The 18,381-nt window shown below is 39.7% G+C and overlaps 1 protein-coding gene across 1 annotated transcript in view; it reads right to left on the reverse strand.

Annotated features, from left to right (window-relative positions):
- Positions 1 to 472: 472 nt before the first annotated feature.
- Positions 473 to 18,381, reverse strand: part of LOC131801515 (dynein beta chain, ciliary-like) — a 34,604-nt gene continuing 16,695 nt past the window's right edge. The window contains exons 14-26 of the mRNA XM_059120274.1: positions 16,995 to 18,344; positions 15,773 to 15,942; positions 15,416 to 15,719; positions 15,158 to 15,351; positions 14,706 to 15,075; positions 14,502 to 14,642; positions 12,360 to 12,530; positions 11,263 to 11,579; positions 10,786 to 11,200; positions 9,724 to 10,725; positions 9,518 to 9,666; positions 3,521 to 3,653; positions 473 to 813 (exon numbers count right to left, since the gene is read on the reverse strand). Coding sequence (XP_058976257.1) covers positions 652 to 813; positions 3,521 to 3,653; positions 9,518 to 9,666; positions 9,724 to 10,725; positions 10,786 to 11,200; positions 11,263 to 11,579; positions 12,360 to 12,530; positions 14,502 to 14,642; positions 14,706 to 15,075; positions 15,158 to 15,351; positions 15,416 to 15,719; positions 15,773 to 15,942; positions 16,995 to 18,344 — 4,878 coding nt within the window. The 3' untranslated portion in view covers positions 473 to 651. The remainder of the gene's footprint in view (positions 814 to 3,520; positions 3,654 to 9,517; positions 9,667 to 9,723; positions 10,726 to 10,785; positions 11,201 to 11,262; positions 11,580 to 12,359; positions 12,531 to 14,501; positions 14,643 to 14,705; positions 15,076 to 15,157; positions 15,352 to 15,415; positions 15,720 to 15,772; positions 15,943 to 16,994; positions 18,345 to 18,381) is intronic.

Genomic DNA, 18,381 nt, shown 5'->3' on the forward strand with positions numbered 1-18,381 from the left:
GATCGGTCCGCCCGAACTTACAGCTTTTTTAATTGTTCTTTATTTGAGTTTTATTGTAAACAGTTTGAATATATTATTTATTTGAATGGTTACAATATTCATTAATGTTTAATTAAATATGAAAACTACAAGAACCCCTTTCCATTTGACGACCCACCTTAATATCTCCCACCTAAGGATTAGCATAATCGGTGTGTGTGTGTGCGTGGAAAAATAACAAAATTCCACAGCATAACTAACAGACCCATTTCACATTCCCAACACGTGCGGACAGGCATTCAGTTCATATCAGCATATAAACTAAATGCCAGAGTTATTGCCAATTTTCTCCACAAAAATTTCAATTAGTTTTTTCCCACCTTCATCATCCAGGGGGAGGAAACAAAAATGTTAATTATTTCCTAGAAAATCAAACTCACCTTTCCCAAAATTAAAAGAGAAAATTCTTAGATAGTTTTTTTTTAAATTCTGCTGTAGTGGTATTTTCGCCTAAGGCAACAATTTTTTATTAGGAATTGCAAAAAACATTTAAATTTAACAGAGTGCTAATAAATATGTTTGTATGCATATGTAAGTAACTAATTTATGTGTACTCGATGAAGAAGAACAGGAGTGGGTAGTAACTTGTGCAGTGAACGTTTTTTTTGCATTCTAAGTTTGTAACAGCAATGCCACACCGGCCAGGGTCCATTTGCCCGGTTTATCTTTGGTTTTCAAATTAAATGTCCACACATAGGTGGGACCTCGGGTGCGGGTCTTGTAGATGGGACACTCGTACATGTTGCGTAAATCTTGTTTGTCTTGGGTGATGGCCTAGAAATGAAAAAAACAAAGGGAAAAAATCAGAGTAAGGACAACAACAATAACAAACATTTGATGAATTATTTAAGCAAAGCGACCGATCGACTGACACGTGAAGTCAGTGCGACGCCAGCCAGCTTAAATGAATGTATTTGAAAGAAAATTTTTGAAATTTAAATTTGGTTTTAATTGGAATACGTATCGATCGGTTCGGTTTATTCGATTTAATTCCAAATAGTTTTGTTGCTTGAATAACAGACTTTTAAATTTTATTCAGAATTTCAAGAATTTGCGAGTATTTTTGCAATATGTTTCGGATTGTATAACAAATAAAAACAACACAAAAAAAAAGAAAACGAATAGAAGAATAATTACAGAGCCAAAATATCAACCAAAAATGGAGCGAATCCCTTAAAAAAAGTCCAGGCTTTAGAATTAGGAAAAATCCGTAAATAATGATATTTAGATTTTGGAGTGACTATAACTGGCAGAAGAACAAGGCTTTGCCGAATGTGAATTTTATTGTAGGTAGACTGAAAGAGAGTTTATATTCAGAAGTTGAATATAAGTCTATAGGCGAGTTGAAATAAAGTCCATAGACAAGCAAAGGCCTGTCCAAAAACGAGTTGAAAAAGAAGTCTACAGATGAACTGACAAGGGGGTATATAGGCAATGTGAAAAAAAGATTATGGACGAGTCTAAAAGTAGTAAATGTAGATATATCTGAAATGGAGTCCACATGGACGAGCTATATATAAAAATCCACGAATCTTCAAAAATATTGTGAGAAAAAAAGATTATATCTTTGAATTGTCTACAAAATCCTCTCGAAGATCCACAAATTTAATTTTAAAATTTACACTATATATAAATAAGGGAAAAAATTCACGATTACAGCACAGGATAGTCCTTGAAAAATCCCATAAAAATCCACGACTGTAGTTCTGCATATCCTTTGAAAAATGTCCTTGATAGTAATTCAAAATATATGCTTAAAAATACCCATTCAAAAACATACTTAAAATACAGGGTTGCCCATATTCGACGGACCCATGACTCTTTGGGCCCATTCCAATCGACGAGGCTTGTCCGCAGGCAACATTCTATGCGTCAATTGAATTTTGTACGGGAACAAATGCAAATCAATGCGAATAATCCGTTGTAAAGTGGACCGCGCAATGCCCAACTGCTGAGAACGGCGTTTTTGGGATGTTCTTGGGGACCTCTCAACACTGGCTCGTACGGCAGCGATATTCTCGGCCGATCGCCTTGGTCAACTTTTATATGGCCTCTTCGGATTAGAAAGAGCCTTACCAGTCGAAAATTTTTCGTATAAACGCTTAATGGTGTTCTTAGAAGGCGCACTTCTCACATTTTTTAATGTTTTAAAAGCACGTTGAGTTTTCACAATTGACTTCTTCTGTTGAATGTAAATTTCAGAGCGCTCGCGTGGCGTGTATTGGTTCATGGTAAAAATCTGCTTGGACTGACGCTTCAAACGCGGTATGTCATTAAGCGATGTGACATCTCTGTCAAAAGTTATGGTGTTGCCAGATGGGTCCGTCGAATATGGGCAGCCCTGTAGCTATAATAGCTATAAAAATTCCAGATTATAGTTCTAGATAGTCCTTCAAATAATGCTAACATTTGAAGGACTAGGAATTCAAAGTAGCTCTTCAAAAAATAATCTAACAAGTTAAGAAGTCGGTTTGGCCAATTCAAAACTTTGACCCCTTTTTGGGGGAGGTACAACCGAAGTATTCCATTTTTATACTTCATCTAATACAGATAAAAATATTGGTATGTCCACATTCATGCGAAATCATAAATTCCGATTAATTACATATTCATATCAGATTTCTGGTTAAGAGAAATATTTAGATATAGGAAGTTGTAAAGAATCGCCGATTTGTTTTGGAAGTTATGAGATACATAAGCCTTGGTAATTGTGGTCCTATGAGGTACTAGAAGGGGTTGGCAGATATATATCATCTTGAACCCTATGTGGGGGAGGTACCAGAGGAAATGGTCCGATCTCTACCATCTTTGTAAAAGATCTTATGTTGATAGAAATATTGAAATGTACCAAGTGTGAATCGCATGTCATTTTCGCGTTTTATGAGCTTCATGAATACTCACAATTTTTGTCCTTTGTGGGAGAGGTACCAGAAGGAGTGGATCGATATATTCCAAGGTCTGACCCAAAGTCTTTGCCAATAAAAATATTATGATGTGTGTTTGAAGAGAACCTGATGCTTATTTAGGATTTATGATAGTTTTGGTTATTCAAAATTTTTACCCTTTGTGGGGAAGGTACCAGACCAGATCGTTAATTTATCCACGGTAATTCTTCAAAAAACATCCTTAAGAATCAACAGTAGTCCTTTACAATTTTCTTTAAAATACCCTTCAAAGTATATGATTCCAGCTCTGGATTATTTTTAAATATCCTTCAAAATTCGCGGCTATGAGTTGGACAGTCTACAAGAATAATCTCTAAAAAACACTATAGTCCTTCAATTAAAAAAAATCGACGGTCTAAGCTTACGGTTATTCCTCAAAAAAAAAATTGCGATGATCTTTTCAAAAAATGTAAAAAAATTCACAATTCTTTTTATAAATTTTGTAAGATCATTAAGCGAGGTCCCACTGTAATCGCTCAGTTCAACTGTTCTCAGAATAAATACAATGTATTTTAATTTTAATTATTTCAAATTACCCGTATATTTATCACCGGCATCGGTGGATACAGCTCTTTGAGTCGCGACTCCATAATTATACCCTGCTGGATGTCCCATCTGGCGCCTTCCATAAATATTCCATGAATGTAGGCGCCTTCTCGTGGCGCTGAACTGCAAAGAAAAAAAGAGCGGAACAAAACCGAACAAAATTGTTAGACAAAATTAATTAAAACAATTAACGTTTTTTTTTTTGCTCAATTAAAGTAAACAATAATTACACAAGACGAGTGTAGGGTCATTCATAATTGTGGGCTGAATGTGCTCTCGCCCCCTCATTACAAAATAAATATGTATCTCTAAAAATAAAACATTTAAGAAAATAAACTGAGCGTCGCTGGAAGTAATCGATTAATTAGCTATGGCCACAACTCAATTATCTAATATTGGGGGAGATGCTGCCACCGGGCGAAAAACTGAGATTGTGACACAGTGGTTCGGAATCGGTATTAGGGTTTAAAAATTAATTGTTATTACTATTTGAAGCTATTTCAAGATTGTGTACCACATCGAGAAAATATTATGGTAGAATTAGTCCTCAGTTTGGCCTATGTGAGAAGTATACAGAGTGAGATAAAAAACAGCAACAAAGTCAAACGCCATAATTTAATTTTTTTTTTTTAAATTTTATTGAATGAAAGCAAAAAATGTCAGAGATAGCATCAAATTTCAGAATAAGTTTAGATTTGTTCGAATTGGTCACCGTTGGCACGAATTATTGCCTTCAAACGGCCAATGAAACCGTCACACACTCCCCGAATGTTGCTCTGCGGTATTTTGGCCCATTCCCGGCGAAGCGCTTGCTTGAGGTGATCGACACTTTGGTATTTTTTAGTGCCGACCTTGCCTTCCAAAATACTCCAGACACAATAGTCCAACGGATTGGAATCCGGAGATTTTGGTGGCTATTGTGCGCTGAAAATGAAGCGAGAACCTCATTTTGTAACCATTCTTGGGTGGCGCGTGCTGAGTGCGATGGTGTTGAGTCCTGTTGGAATGTCCATGGTCTGCGGCCAAAGTGTTTGCCTGCCCAAGGCTTTAATACATCCTCGAGAATATTTCCGCCATAATATGAGTTCTGGTGGCCAACCGAAGGTTCACAAATTTCAGCTGACCTCTTTTGCAAGTAAACACGATAATTTTGTTTGCTGGACAACGAATGTTTTCTCATCGGAGAAAACCAAATTCAGCAGTTCACCATTTCCACTTTCGGCCAAGCGAAACAACTCTTTAGCTCTTTTGAGTCTATTTACTTTCTGTTGCGGTGTAAGTTCTTCCACTTTTTGGAATTTCAATGGCTTTACCCTGAGCTCATTTTTCAATATTTGCTGAATGGAATATTGCGATATGTACAGCACACGAGCCGTTTTTCGGCTACTGCGACGCGGGTTTCGATCAAGTCGCTTATTTACTACTCGAACCATTTCTGCTGATGTTGCTGTTTTTTCCGTCCACTTCCTTGACGTCGGGCTTTGCTACCAGTATCACGGTAACGAGCGATAGTACGAAACCCAAAAGATTTATTCACATTTAAATGCTGGAGTGCTCTAACGATAGCCACTTGTGGTTTTCCAGCCAAATATAAAGAAATCACACTATCACGCTTGAATTCCATCACGAATAACTTTTTTTCTGGAAAATTCTCAACAAAATGCTTTCGTACGCTTGTAAACAATATAATGAGCTGTCACTGGAACAATTTTAACAGCTGTCAGACGAGTGGCTTAGAAATGACAGCAGTCGGAAGTTGGTTGCAGTTTTTTTAGCTCAACATGTAGTACCCATTACGAAGTGCAAGTACGAAACAATTCTGGTGAATAATCCCGCTAAAATCATCAAAATACCGAATATTGGGAGGTACAGTTATATGAGGGCTATGTCTAATTGTGGACCTACATGTCCCACTTTCAATATCAAAAGTCCTGCAAACCAAACACACATCTGAGTAAAATTTTATCAACTTACTTCTATTTGTTCGGATGCTAAACTGATTTCCACAGACGGACATACGGACGGACGGAAAACGTTAAATCGACATAGAATTTTATGCTGATCAAGAATACGTATACTTAGTGGGATCTAAAATGTATATTTCGGGATGTTACAAACGGAATGGAAAATTTAAAATATGGTGGAGGATATAAAGATTGTTACCACCTTCTATCACTGATATACCAAGCAAGATCCTTTTAGGTAAAAAAGCCAGAATCTCCACAGCTACATCAAAATCTATTGGAAAATGTGTGCATATTTAATATAAGCGTTTTATATTTTCAAAACACTGTGCCGTTTACATTTCAATCAAAATAAACCCAACGTTTTCGTGAGAAAATCCCACGAGCGTTGATAGACGCCGCCACGAATTATTGCTGCGACCATTGAATGGTTGGCTACAGCGTTTAGTTTTCAATTTCATATTTTCTGTTTTCAGTTTTTGTTTTCTCTTTTGGAAGACACAAAGTATTAATTGAATGGAGCCAATGTTCTAAATTGATGACGCTCCCGCCACAGATAACGTCCAAATGTCGCCAATCGAATGGCTCGGCATCGTCACTTGTCGTCGCCGTTGTATTATTGTGGTAATCAGTCGTGTTCGAATTTGAATATTTCAATTTCATTGCAAATTTTCGATTATTTCTCATTAATGAAGAAGCAACAACAACAACAACGGGGATCGTCGTTGTCGTCGTCGTCGTTTATTGATTTATAATTGTTCCATGGCAAACAACAACCTTTGTTATATGGCGCTGCGGTTTATTTGTCTGTTTTCTTTTAATTCGTACGAATTTCCATAAATCAATTTTATTTTTGTTTACTTATTCTAATGTTTCGAATCTACGAATACTAAAAAAGAAAAAAAATCACAAAAAATAGAAATTAAATGAAATAAATACAAAATGCCCCCCAAAAATGCTAATCCACTTGTATTATCTGCCTTCAATTACTCACTGAACTCATGTGGCCGAAAAAATGTAGGACAGAACAAGATTTAAAGATATTCCGTGAGCTGACCTACGACGAAAGACCATGAAGTATTCTATGGAATAGAATATGGATCTAGAAGGTCATTAAATATTAAAAAAAAAAATTGTGTAGCTCCTCGATGAAAACATCAACAAAGCTTCTGTGAGAGAATCAAAGGGTAACAAGAACTGTTCTATGAGGGGATCACTATTTCTTCCATAAAAGCATAAATATATCATCCAGTGAGTAAGTCTTCTTCGAGAAAATGTTCATATATTTTATGAAAAGATTCCTATTGAAGACATCAAGGTCTTCTAGTAAAGACCTCGAGGTCTTCTAGTGGAGACCTCAAGGTCTTCCATCGAAAAATCAAGGTCTTCCAGTGAAGACCTCAAGGTCTTATAGAGAATCCTCTATGCCTTAAAGAGAAGACCTCAAGATCTTCTAGTGAAGACCTCAAGGTCTTCTAGAGAAGACCTCACGATCTTCTAGGGACGACCACAAGATCTTCTAGGGAAGACCTCATGGTCTTCTAGGGAAGACCTTAAGGTCTTCTAGGGAAGACCTTAAGGTCTTCTAGGGAAGACCTTAAGGTCTTCTTGGGAAGACCTCAAGATCATCTAAAGAAGAATTCAGGGTTTTCTAGAGAAGACCTCAAGGCATTTTAGAAAAGACTTCAAGATCATCTAAAGAAGACTTCAGGGTTTTCTAGTGAAGACCTCAAGGTCTTCTAGTAAAGACCTCAAGGTCTTCTAGTGAAGAAGACCTCAAGGTCTTCTAGTGAAGACCTCAAGGTCTTCTAGTGAAGACCTCAAGGTCTTCTAGAGAACATCTCAAGGTCTTCTAGTGAAGTCCTCAAGGTCTTCTAGAGAACACCACAAGGTTTTCTAGTGAAGATCTCAAGGTCTTCCAGTCAAGGTCTCAAGGTTTTCTAGTGAAGACCTCAAGGTCTTCCATTGAAAACCTCAAGGTCTTCAAGAGAACACCTCAAGGTCTTCTAGTGAAGTCCCCAAGGTCTTCTAGAGAACATCTCAAGGTCTTCTAGTAAAGACCTCAAGGTCTTCTAGTGAAGAAGACCTCAAGGTCTTCTAGTGAAGAAGACCTCAAGATCATTTAAAGAAGACTTCAGGGTTTTCTAGAGAAGACCTCAAGGCATTTTAGAAAAGACCTCAAGTCTTCTAGTAAAGACCTCAAGTCTTCTAGTAAAGACCTCAAAGTCTTCTAGTGAAGACCTCAAGGTCTTCTAGTGAAGAAGACCTCAAGGTCTTCTAGTGAAGAAGACCTCAAGGTCTTCTAGAGAACATCTCAAGGTCTTCTAGTGAAGCCCTCAAGGTCTTCTAGAGAACACCACAAGGTTTTCTAGTGAAGATCTCAAGGTCTTCCAGTCAAGGTCTCAAGGTTTTCTAGTGAAGACCTCAAGGTCTTCCATTGAAAACCTCAAGGTCTTCAAGAGAACACCTCAAGGTCTTCTAGTGAAGTCCCCAAGGTCTTCTAGAGAACATCTCAAGGTCTTCTAGTAAAGACCTCAAGGTCTTCTAGTGAAGAAGACCTCAAGATCATTTAAAGAAGACTTCAGGGTTTTTATAGAGAAGACCTCAAGGCATTTTAGAAAAGACCTCAAGTCTTCTAGTAAAGACCTCAAGTCTTCTAGTAAAGACCTCAAGGTCTTCTAGTGAAGAAGACCTCAAGGTCTTCTAGTGAAGAAGACCTCAAGGTCTTCTAGTGAAGAAGACCTCAAGGTCTTCTAGTGAAAAAGACCTCAAGGTCTTCTAGTGAAGAAGACCTCAAGGTCTTCTAGTGAAGAAGATCTCAAGGTCTTCCAGTGAAGAAGACCTCAAGGTCTTCTAGTGAAGAAGACCTCAAGGTCTTCTAGTGAAGAAGACCTCAAGGTCTTCTAGTGGAGAAGACCTCAAGGTCTTCTAGTGGAGAAGACCTCAAGGTCTTCTAGTGGAGAAGACCTCAAGGTCTTCTAGTGGAGAAGACCTCAAGGTCTTCTAGTGGAGAAGACCTCAAGGTCTTCTAGTGGAGAAGACCTCAAGGTCTTCTAGTGGAGAAGATCTCAAGGTCTTCTAGTGGAGAAGATCTCAAGGTCTTCTAGTGGAGAAGACCTCAGGGTCTTCTAGTGGAGAAGACCTCAAGGTCTTCTAGTGGAGAAGACCTCAAGGTTTTCTAGTGAAGAAGACCTCAAGGTCTTCTAGTGGAGAAGACCTCAAGGTCTTCTAGTCAAGACTTCAAGAATCTTCTAGTGAAGACTTCAAGAATCTTCTAGTGAAGATCTCTGGGTATTCTATGGAAGACCTATGAGTACTTTAGTGTCAACCTCAGGATCTTCTGGTGAAGATTTCAGGGTCTTCAAGGGATGACCCCAGGGTCTTCTGGTGAAGATCTTCGGTATTTCTAGAGAAGGTTTTTGTGAAAATTTCTCATCATCATCGCTGAGGATACCTCAAGATTTTCTCTGCGAGTGTTTCGTTATCTTCTATGAGATCTCCAACAAAGTGATCTGAACTTCAATAAGGGGTCTAGTGATCTTCTTAAAACTATAGCTTCCGACACTTACAACAAGAACAACAACAACACCAATAGTAAAACACAATTCTCTCTCAATACCCATTAATTATCGGTCATGATTTGAACGACCTCAGATTGACAAGTGATCACTGATCAAAAGAGTGTGGGAAGAAGGGCTATCAAAAAATAAGAGGGGAATATATAATTTTCTTGGAAAAGGCCAAGTAAAAGTGTCAATTGAATAATGGACAAAATTCACACTCACACACACAAACATACCCACATGCATTCAATCTGACAGACATATTACATTTTTTATTCGTTTATTAATGGGAAAGTGTACGATTTGGTCGCCACTTTCATTGTCGAGCTGATCAATTGCCATGCCAGGCGTTCGATCAATCGATGGCGGCCGACCTACCGACCCACCGCTCGTTCCGTCCGTCCGTTCGATCGTTCGCTCGTTCAATAACCATTTTATTGATTTCAATTTCAATACTCACGTGAAATCTTCTTTTTGTTTCTTGGTCACATCGCAGACGAGACACATCTTGTCCAATGGCAGCTCATTCTTCCGGGCTGTGCTTTGCATAATGGCTGTCAGCAGTGACTGGGGATTGAAGAAGCCGGCCAGCCATACCACGGAGGGAAGCTAAGGGGAGAAGATATTTAATTTAATTTTGAACATTTAAAATTTTCTATGGCTTACCACAAAATCTGTGGACCATGTCTCCAGTTCCCGCAGACGCAAACACAAATCGATAAACCAGTTATTCAACCCCAGCAACGAGGGATAAGCCCGGGCGGCCCATGAGGGAGGCACCTGATCCAGGAATAAGGCATTTTCCAAGACCTCCATATCGGAGGTGGTGGTCAGTTCTCCTTTCAGACCCAAATCGAGTTCCCTGAGACTCCGTTTCATTTCACTGGTCAAATAGTTCATGCGTTCACACTCCTGGAAGGCCACAATGACATAGGGTGTCCTCTCCTCCACCTTGTTCATTATCTCAACCATGTTGAATTCCTCTGGTAGCTTTTCAATGATTTCATCCACAATTTGCTTCACCTTATCTTCACGGGTCACGGTGGCCCCACCTCCAGCCCCTGCATCTCTTGGCTGCATTTCAAACACCGTGCGGAAGACATTTTCCGCCCGCGTGGTCAAGAAACCAATTTCTGCATTTGGATGCAGACCATATAAATATGGGGACTCTGCCGGCATATTCTCTTCAATGTAATTGTGATAGCCCTGATAATCGGTGTTGGGTGGAGCCGGAAATCCCGGGGCCAAAAACAATTCACCATCCACCAAATCTGGCTGCATATACTCCTCCAGATACATAATGCACAGCTTTCGATCCCAGTCATCGGTGATGTGGCCGCCATACATAATCTCACCAAACAGATAACGCAAATCCTCCCATGGTACCTTGGCATTGGCCTCCAGATAATTGTACAGCACCGATACACTTATGTTCAAGTCTCCAACATTGAAGGGGTAGACCTTATTCCAACCCTGAGGCCCGAATTTGCGACGTTCCGCCACCACGGCATGAAAATAGCACAGAGAGAAAAGTATAGCCTTGAATTCCGCTTCCTTGCTAGACATTTCCAGGGTCTCTTGGGTGAAATTGTCCAAAGCTTTGTGGAGATTGGCCAACATACCGGTGGGAGGTTCGTTGGTGATTTTGATGGAGGATTCGAGAATGCCCTGGAATAGAGAAGGATAAGTTTTAAGAAGATAAAGTATTTACTTGAGTAGTTATCTTACCTGGGGTATAATATGGGCCGAAGGCGTTGAGGCCGGTTCTGCACTCAAAAACATGCGATAATCCTCGTGGGATCCCTCGGCATAGTATTCCAGTTTCTTTTCCAAGGTGGGCAGCCATTTCCTTACCAAATGGATATTTTGCAAGACCACCCAATGTCCATTTTTCGCGGCAATATCCATGGCAGCCTCAGCAATGGCCTCCTGGCCCTGACCCAACGAAACATTGTGGAAATTACCCAAATCCATGGTGAAACCCAATTGTTTGCCCAATGCCTCAACATCTTTAAGGGGATTCACGCCCGGAGACAATATAAAGAATATGGGTGTAGAAGGCGAGGCCTCCTCATAGGACTTGGCAAATTCCATGGCCCGATTTTCCACATATTTGGAACCCAGTTTCTCCTCAATGAAATCGCTGTGGAAATTTGGAAAATAAATTTAATTTGAAAATTGAAAAAGAAACCTCATCACACTTACGCCAATGCATAGGTCATACGATCTGGTCTCAGAGCCCTTATCATGCACAGCCTCTGCAGGGCTGTTTTGTTTTTCCATTCTTGGGGAAATTTCTCTTTTTCCGGCAGCTCAGATTCGACCAGTTTTTTCCAACGCTTCGAAGAGGTCTCTATGTCTCGATCCAAATTGCGAAATTCATCCTTGGACGATAGACTGCATATTCCGCCCCACGATTGATTCGAGAGAAAGTCTACGGGACTTGTCACATGTGGTTTGATCGGGAAGCGGAGTAAGAAGTCCAGTTCCGCGGAAGTGATTTCTTCGCTCATCAACAGAATCTGGAAGAAAATAAATCAAAATTATGACAGATGTGTGGAAAGGGGTAAATTGAACAAGAGTTTTGTTGGCGAGGAGAAAATAAATTGGCTTATAATTTGCAGAGAGGACAAATTTTAATCAGAGCTCAGATTTGCTCGGTTTTACTCGTGAGTGAAACATCCTCGAAAGCAGGAGTGCTTGAATGATGTATGAGTTTAATATGAGTATGAGTTTAACAGGAAGTTTACTTTCCACACTCTTGTTTTATGTGAGAGCGCTCGCAAATTACTCATTCCTGTAACATTAGAGTGAGAATGAAGGTTCTCGGAATAGAGTAGAGGTTTACGCAAAGAGTAAAAGCAAGTGAAAAAATTGTTTGAAGTTGTATGTGTCGTGTTTAGTAGCAAGCAGGTTTTGATGTTGTTATAGGGTGGTGGGGAAAAGATCGTTTACAGAAGTCAAGTCGCTCTTATTCGAGTTGGATAAACAAATAGAGTATACTCGTGGGAGAAATCGATTATACTTTATTTTTCTATGTTATTTGAATAAGAACGACTCAGATGTTGTAAATGATCAAATACACAAATCAGGAAACAGAATATTTCTTTCCACTTGATTTCACTCTAAACTTAAAATATTACTCTATTTAGAGCATTTTCTCTCCCACTCTTTTTGGAGCTATTTTTACACATAAAAAAGGGCTTGGTAACCCAATCAAGGAGTCAAATTGTTTTTGTGGTTGGCAATGCCGATTATGTTTCAGATCAGCTGTTTTTCGTTGTTCTCTTTGTAACTCTTACCTGGAATGTCATTTGAGAAGTAAATATCAATTTGTCACACTCGAAAAGTCCGCGACTCGTGTACTGGAACACCGAATAGGTAATACAGTCGATAAGGTTGGCAACACGCACATCTAAGGTATCGCCTGGCTCTGCCTTGGCTATGGCTTTTTGGAAGACCACACTGAAAGCCTAGAAAGCGAGAATTGGGGAAGTTAAAAAAAATGGGAAAAACTCGTTTAGGATGCATAGTTCTTAGGGAGACATAATTCGATTTTCAATTTATAGTGTAATTGAATTTCAATATTGGATAGGAATACGAAATACGTAATTAGACTTTTGATTTATTGACTTTAAGCATTGAAAAGTCTTACAGCCTCTTATCTATTTTTAAAATAACTAATTCGACCATTCGTAATTGATTTTCGATTTTTCGTCTTCTTACCAGCCGAAGGATATGCAACGATTAACAAGTTTTTATTTTTAATATTCTATTCTTTTCTACCAAAACGCGGGCCTACAGGGTGAGATGAAAAAACTGCAACAAAGTCAAACGCCACTATTATTACATATTTTTTCTTTTAAATTTAATTGAATAAACGCAAATAATGTCGAAAATGGCATCAAATTTAAGAATAAGTTTAGATTTGTTCGAATTGGTCATCTTTGGCACGAATTTGGCACGGCCAATGAAACCGTCACACGTTCCCCGAATGTTGATCTGCGATATTTTGGCCCATTCCCGGCCCAAAATACTCCAGAAACAATAGTCCAACGGATTGGTATCCGGAGATATTGGTGGCCATTTGCTCTGGTAATGAAGCGAGGAACCTCATTTTGTAACCATTCTTGGGTGACGCGTGCTGAGTGCGATGGTGCTGAGTCCTGTTGGAATGTCCAAGGTCTGCGTGCTCAAAGCTTTAATACACCCACCAGAATATTTTCGCGATAATATTCGGCATTTATTCTGATGCCACGGTCGATTAATACGAGCGAAAAGCGACTATCGGCTATTATGGCGGCCCACACCATCTCCATTGCCGGCGCTTGAGTTCTTGTGGCCAACCGAAGGTGCACATTTTCAGCTGATCTCTTTGGCATGTAAACACGATCATTTTCTTTGTTTAAAAACGCTGAACAACGAATGTTTTCGCATCGGAGAAAACCAAATTCGGCAGTTCACCACTTTCGGTCAAGCGAAGCAACTCTTCAGCTCTTTTGAGTCTATTTTCTTTCCGTTGCGGTGTAAGTTCTTGCACTTTTTGGAATTTCAATAGCTTTACCCCGAGCCCGAGCTCATTTTTCAATATTTGCCGAATGGAATATTGCGATATGTTCAGCTTACAAGCCATTTTTTCGGCAACTGCGACGCGGGTTTCGATCAAGTCGCTTCTTTACTTTTCGAACAATTTCTGCTGATGTTGCTGTTTTCTTTCGTCCACTTCCTTGATGTCGGGCTACGCTACCTGTATCACGGTAACGAGCGATGGTACGAGACACATAAGATTTATTCACATTTAAATGCTGGAGTGCTCTAACGATCGCCACTTGTGGTTTTTCAGCCAAATATAAAGAATTCACACTATCACGCTTGAATTCCATCACGAATAACTTTTTTCCGGGGAAATTCTCACCAAAATGCTTTTGTACGCTTGTAAACAATATAATGAGCTGTCACTGGAATAATGTTAACAGCTGTCGGACGAGTGGCTTAGAAATGTCAACAGTCTGAAGTTGGTTCCAATTTTTTCATCTCATCCTGTATATACCTAAAACGCAAGGATTCTAGGGAATCTTCATCCGAAATGTGCAAAAGGGAGAAATTTTCCCTCTAAGTGAGAGAATTATTCATATTGAAAATTTTTGAAAGATTTTCTGTCAGATTTTCCAGATTTTAAAAGGAGAACTTTCACAAACTCTAGTCTTTTGATTCTGCAATTCACAGATCCGCAAGACAAAAGATTATGGGAGTGATATTTTCCGATGATTTAGATTTGTTGGTATTTTAAAATAAAATTGAGAGACAAATTTTTCATAATCTACTGTCATTATTTTTTGTGTTGCCTAGTGTTATGTATCTCTAGAAGGCCTTGATCAACTTAAAATAATTGTTGCCCTATTTTTTATTTATTTTTTTTTATATTAAAACGAGAATTATCTTACCTTCAACGAGAATTGGTAAATCGGATTAATGGTGTTCAGCTCATTGAGGATAAAATAAAGCAGACTGGCCCTGGCTGCCGCCGGACGATAATATTCTCGAGCCTTGTCAATTTCTTTGGAGGTTATCTTGGCCTCGGCCACCTAGAACAAATTAAAAATTAAGTCTCACCTTTCTATAGCCCTATAAATATATTTCACATTTACCTTTTGTTCAATTTCCGAGGCGGTACTCTTTGTCGTCTCCAAATTCTCCACCAAGGCGGTATCACCTAAAATATTCTCTCCAGCTGAAGACAATCGGGACAGCAAATCATCTTCCAGTTTCTTGAGCATTATTTTAAAATCATTTTGTTGTTTTGTCAGCTCGGCCTTTAGCTCTTCCAAATCCGGTCGCTCGGCTTTAACAACCTCGGCCAGCAATTGGTCTTCCAAGCCATCACGGGTCACGGTGAAGTTAATTAAAGTGGTTTGTGCTTGCATTTCGGGTTTGTAGTGAGGATTGGCTAGTTTGGTGTGCAAGATTAAGCGGAAATTGGAATTGTATTCGATTTCCTTGTCACCCACTTTGATGGCTCTGGAAAGATACACAAAATATGGATTTAATTCTCCTATGAATTTCTTCTCTCCCTCTCCCCCTCTCCCCCTCTAATACTTACTTTCCTTTCTTAATGAGATTTCGTCCCAGTAGCGAATCCAATACCGGATCCAGGTTTTCATCGATGTTTTCTATGAGCACAGTGTGGCCCTTGGTGATGGCCGTTTCAATTGTCTCTAAATAGCTACGCTGGCCCATGCGTATGACCGTCAGGGACTCGCCATATTTTTCTTTGATCCATTTGACACCTTGTAGCTGAAATAAATATTTTTTTAACCAATATATCTCTGATATTCTCCAAAATTCTACGACAACTCACCTGAGGATCAATCATCAACGGCCACCTTTCGGAGTTCGACAAAATCGTGGCATTTTCAATGCTCATGCGATCCGATGGCAACCCTTCATTGGTCCACACCGCCACTGTGGTATCATCTGTAAGCAGCGACAAGGGATCTAAACTCTCTGTCGTCGGTATGGGTGGATCCAAATTCTTCAGGAATGGTGTCCACATTTTCTGCATTAAATCAATGCGAAATTGTTTGGTGAAACAGCCGACATATGAGATGAAGGCGGTTATGAGCAGTATATCGCCAGGCAGGGTGATTCCTTGTTTGACAAAACTGAAAAAGGATTTTTGAGAATATATCGTTGGTAACCAAAAGATCGAACCTACTTGTTTACGGCCTCAGCCCAGCGCACATTTTCACTAGCCAAGCCACCCACCAGACGATTGGCCAAGGCGATAGTTGCCTGTGTAGCATCGGCCTCTTTTTGGCAACGCAACTTATCAGCTGTTGCCTGTTCGAAATCAGCTGTTAGTTTGGCCAATTGTTCTTCCAAACTCTGAAATGAACGGAAGAAAAGATTTCAACATTTATAGATCTAGGACAATATTTAAAAAAAAAATAGAAAAAAATCTGGGCCTCAACTTCTGAGGACTATTTTTTTCTATAGATAAAAATCTGGGCCTCAGCTTTTGAGGACTATTTTTTCTATAGAAAAAAATCTGGGCCTCAACTTCTATAGAAAAAAATCTGGGCCTCAGCTTCTGAGGACTATTTTTTTCTATAGAAAAAAATCTGGGCCTCAGCTTCTGAGGACTATTTTTTTCTATAGAAAAAAATCTGGGCCTCAGCTTCTGAGGACTATTTTTTTCTATAGAAAAAAATCTGGGCCTCAGCTTCTGAGGACTATTTTTTTCTATAGAAAAAAATCTGGGCCTCAGCTTCTGAGGACTATTTTTTTCTATAGAAAAAAATCTGGGCCTCAGCTTCTGAGGACTATTTTTTTCTATAGAAAAAAATCTGGGCCTCAGCTTCTGAGGACTATTTTTTTCTATAGAAAAAAATCTGGGCCTCAGCTTCTGAGGACTATTTTTTTCTATAGAAAAAAATCTGGGCCTCAGCTTCTGAGGACTATTTTTTTCTATAGAAAAAAATCTGGGCCTCAGCTTCTGAGGACTATTTTTTTCTATAGAAAAAAATCTGGGCCTCAGCTTCTGAGGACTATTTTTTTCTATAGAAAAAAATCTGGGCCTCAGCTTCTGAGGACTATTTTTTTCTATAGAAAAAAATCTGGGCCTCAGCTTCTGAGGACTATTTTTATATATAACAAAATATGGGCCTCAGCTTCTGAGGACTATTTTTTTCTATAGAAAAAAATCTGGGTCTCAGCTTCTGAGGACTATTTTTTCTATAGAAAAAAATCTGGGCCTCTGCTTCTGAGGACTATTTTTTTCTATAGAAAAAAATCTGGGTCTCAGCTTCTGAGGACTATTTTTTCTATGGAAAAAAATCTGAGTCTTCAGCCTCTGAGAACTATTTGTTTTCTAAAGAAAAAAAATTTGGTTCTTCTGAGGATTTTTTTCTTGAAAAAAAAAAAATTGGGCAACTTACCGCCACTTTCCTCTTGATCCCTGCCAGCTTCTCCTGAGCTGCCGCCAATTCCGCATTAGCTGCAGCCAGGGCCTTTCTTTTGGGCTCCACATCGCAGTAGACTTCGTAGAATTTAATAATATTTATTACCCAGGCACAGAGGCCAGCTGCAGCGCCCGATTTGGATCGAACAAATTCCGGTTCAAATTCAGGATCTTTTAAATACGGCTGTATGGCCTTGATAATTTCCGGATGGATGTTCTCCTTGTCATACGTGATGAGGGAGTCCAAGAAACTGTCCACCTTGGCCATGGCAATTTTGGCTGCCTTCCAGGAACGATCTTTGGGCAATTTACCGCCAGGAGCCAATAGGACCATGACAGCCGCTGTGACATTGGTCACCGCACCGGGAGGAGAACCAAATGATTTCAGTTCTGTTAAATTGGCTTTGTTCAGGGTATTCAAAGCCTCCTGGGCTGCCACCAAGGCTGGTTCGGCTTTCAATAAATCCTCCTCGCAATCTTTTTGTTTCTTCGACACCTCATCGGCAATTATGGCCACCTTCATTTCCTCCTCATCGGCCAGGGCTTTTTCGCTTTGTACCTTTTCCGTTTCAATGCCCACAATTTCAATCAAAGCATCGGCTGCCTCATTTTTCTCTTTCAGTTCGACTTCCTGGACTGCCAGTTTTACTTTGAGATCCGCCACTTGTACAGCTGTGGACCGTAGCTTTTCCAGGCCATTTTCCAAACGCACAATTTTGCTTTGCAAATCTTCATGCTTGCCATTCAGGAGCTTGAGATAGAGGCTTATTTGTTCCAAATAACTTTTCGGGGTGGTGTAATTGTAACGCCTTTCATTTTGCAGATATACCTTAGAGGTGGCATTGACGGAGGTGTGGACATATGCCATGAATTTGGCCACCGAATCACGATGATGATCGGGCAACACTTCGTTCTGGGACAAAAAGTTCATGGCCACAGAAATTAGGGCTTCCTGGGGCCATTCATGGAACCAATTGATGGAGGTGGCATTAATAATGGAGGGGAATTTCCGGGAGCGCACTCGCAGCGTAGAGCCGACAGGAGAGAAACACAGCACAATTTTCAATTGTTTGCGCACCCGATCTATAAAGAATTTCCAGCAATTCTCGCGGGTATCCACCAAACCGGCACCTTTGACCTCATTGCGCACACCTGCAATTATGTTTTCGATTTCATCGTCGGGGAAAAGGTCGGGTATTTCCCCCGTCGACAGCATGTCATTGATGAGGACCAGAAAATCCTCGCTGGGTATTTGGGCATCGGTCATGAGGAACATAATGCCGACATTTTTCAAGCCAGATTTCAAATAAAGGCCGGAGAATTCGTTCTAAGGACAGAGAGAGAGAAAGAGAACATAAAAATTT

This window comes from Musca domestica, unplaced genomic scaffold (genome assembly GCF_030504385.1).
Source record: "Musca domestica strain aabys unplaced genomic scaffold, Musca_domestica.polishedcontigs.V.1.1 164, whole genome shotgun sequence".
NCBI lineage: Eukaryota > Metazoa > Arthropoda > Insecta > Diptera > Muscidae > Musca > Musca domestica.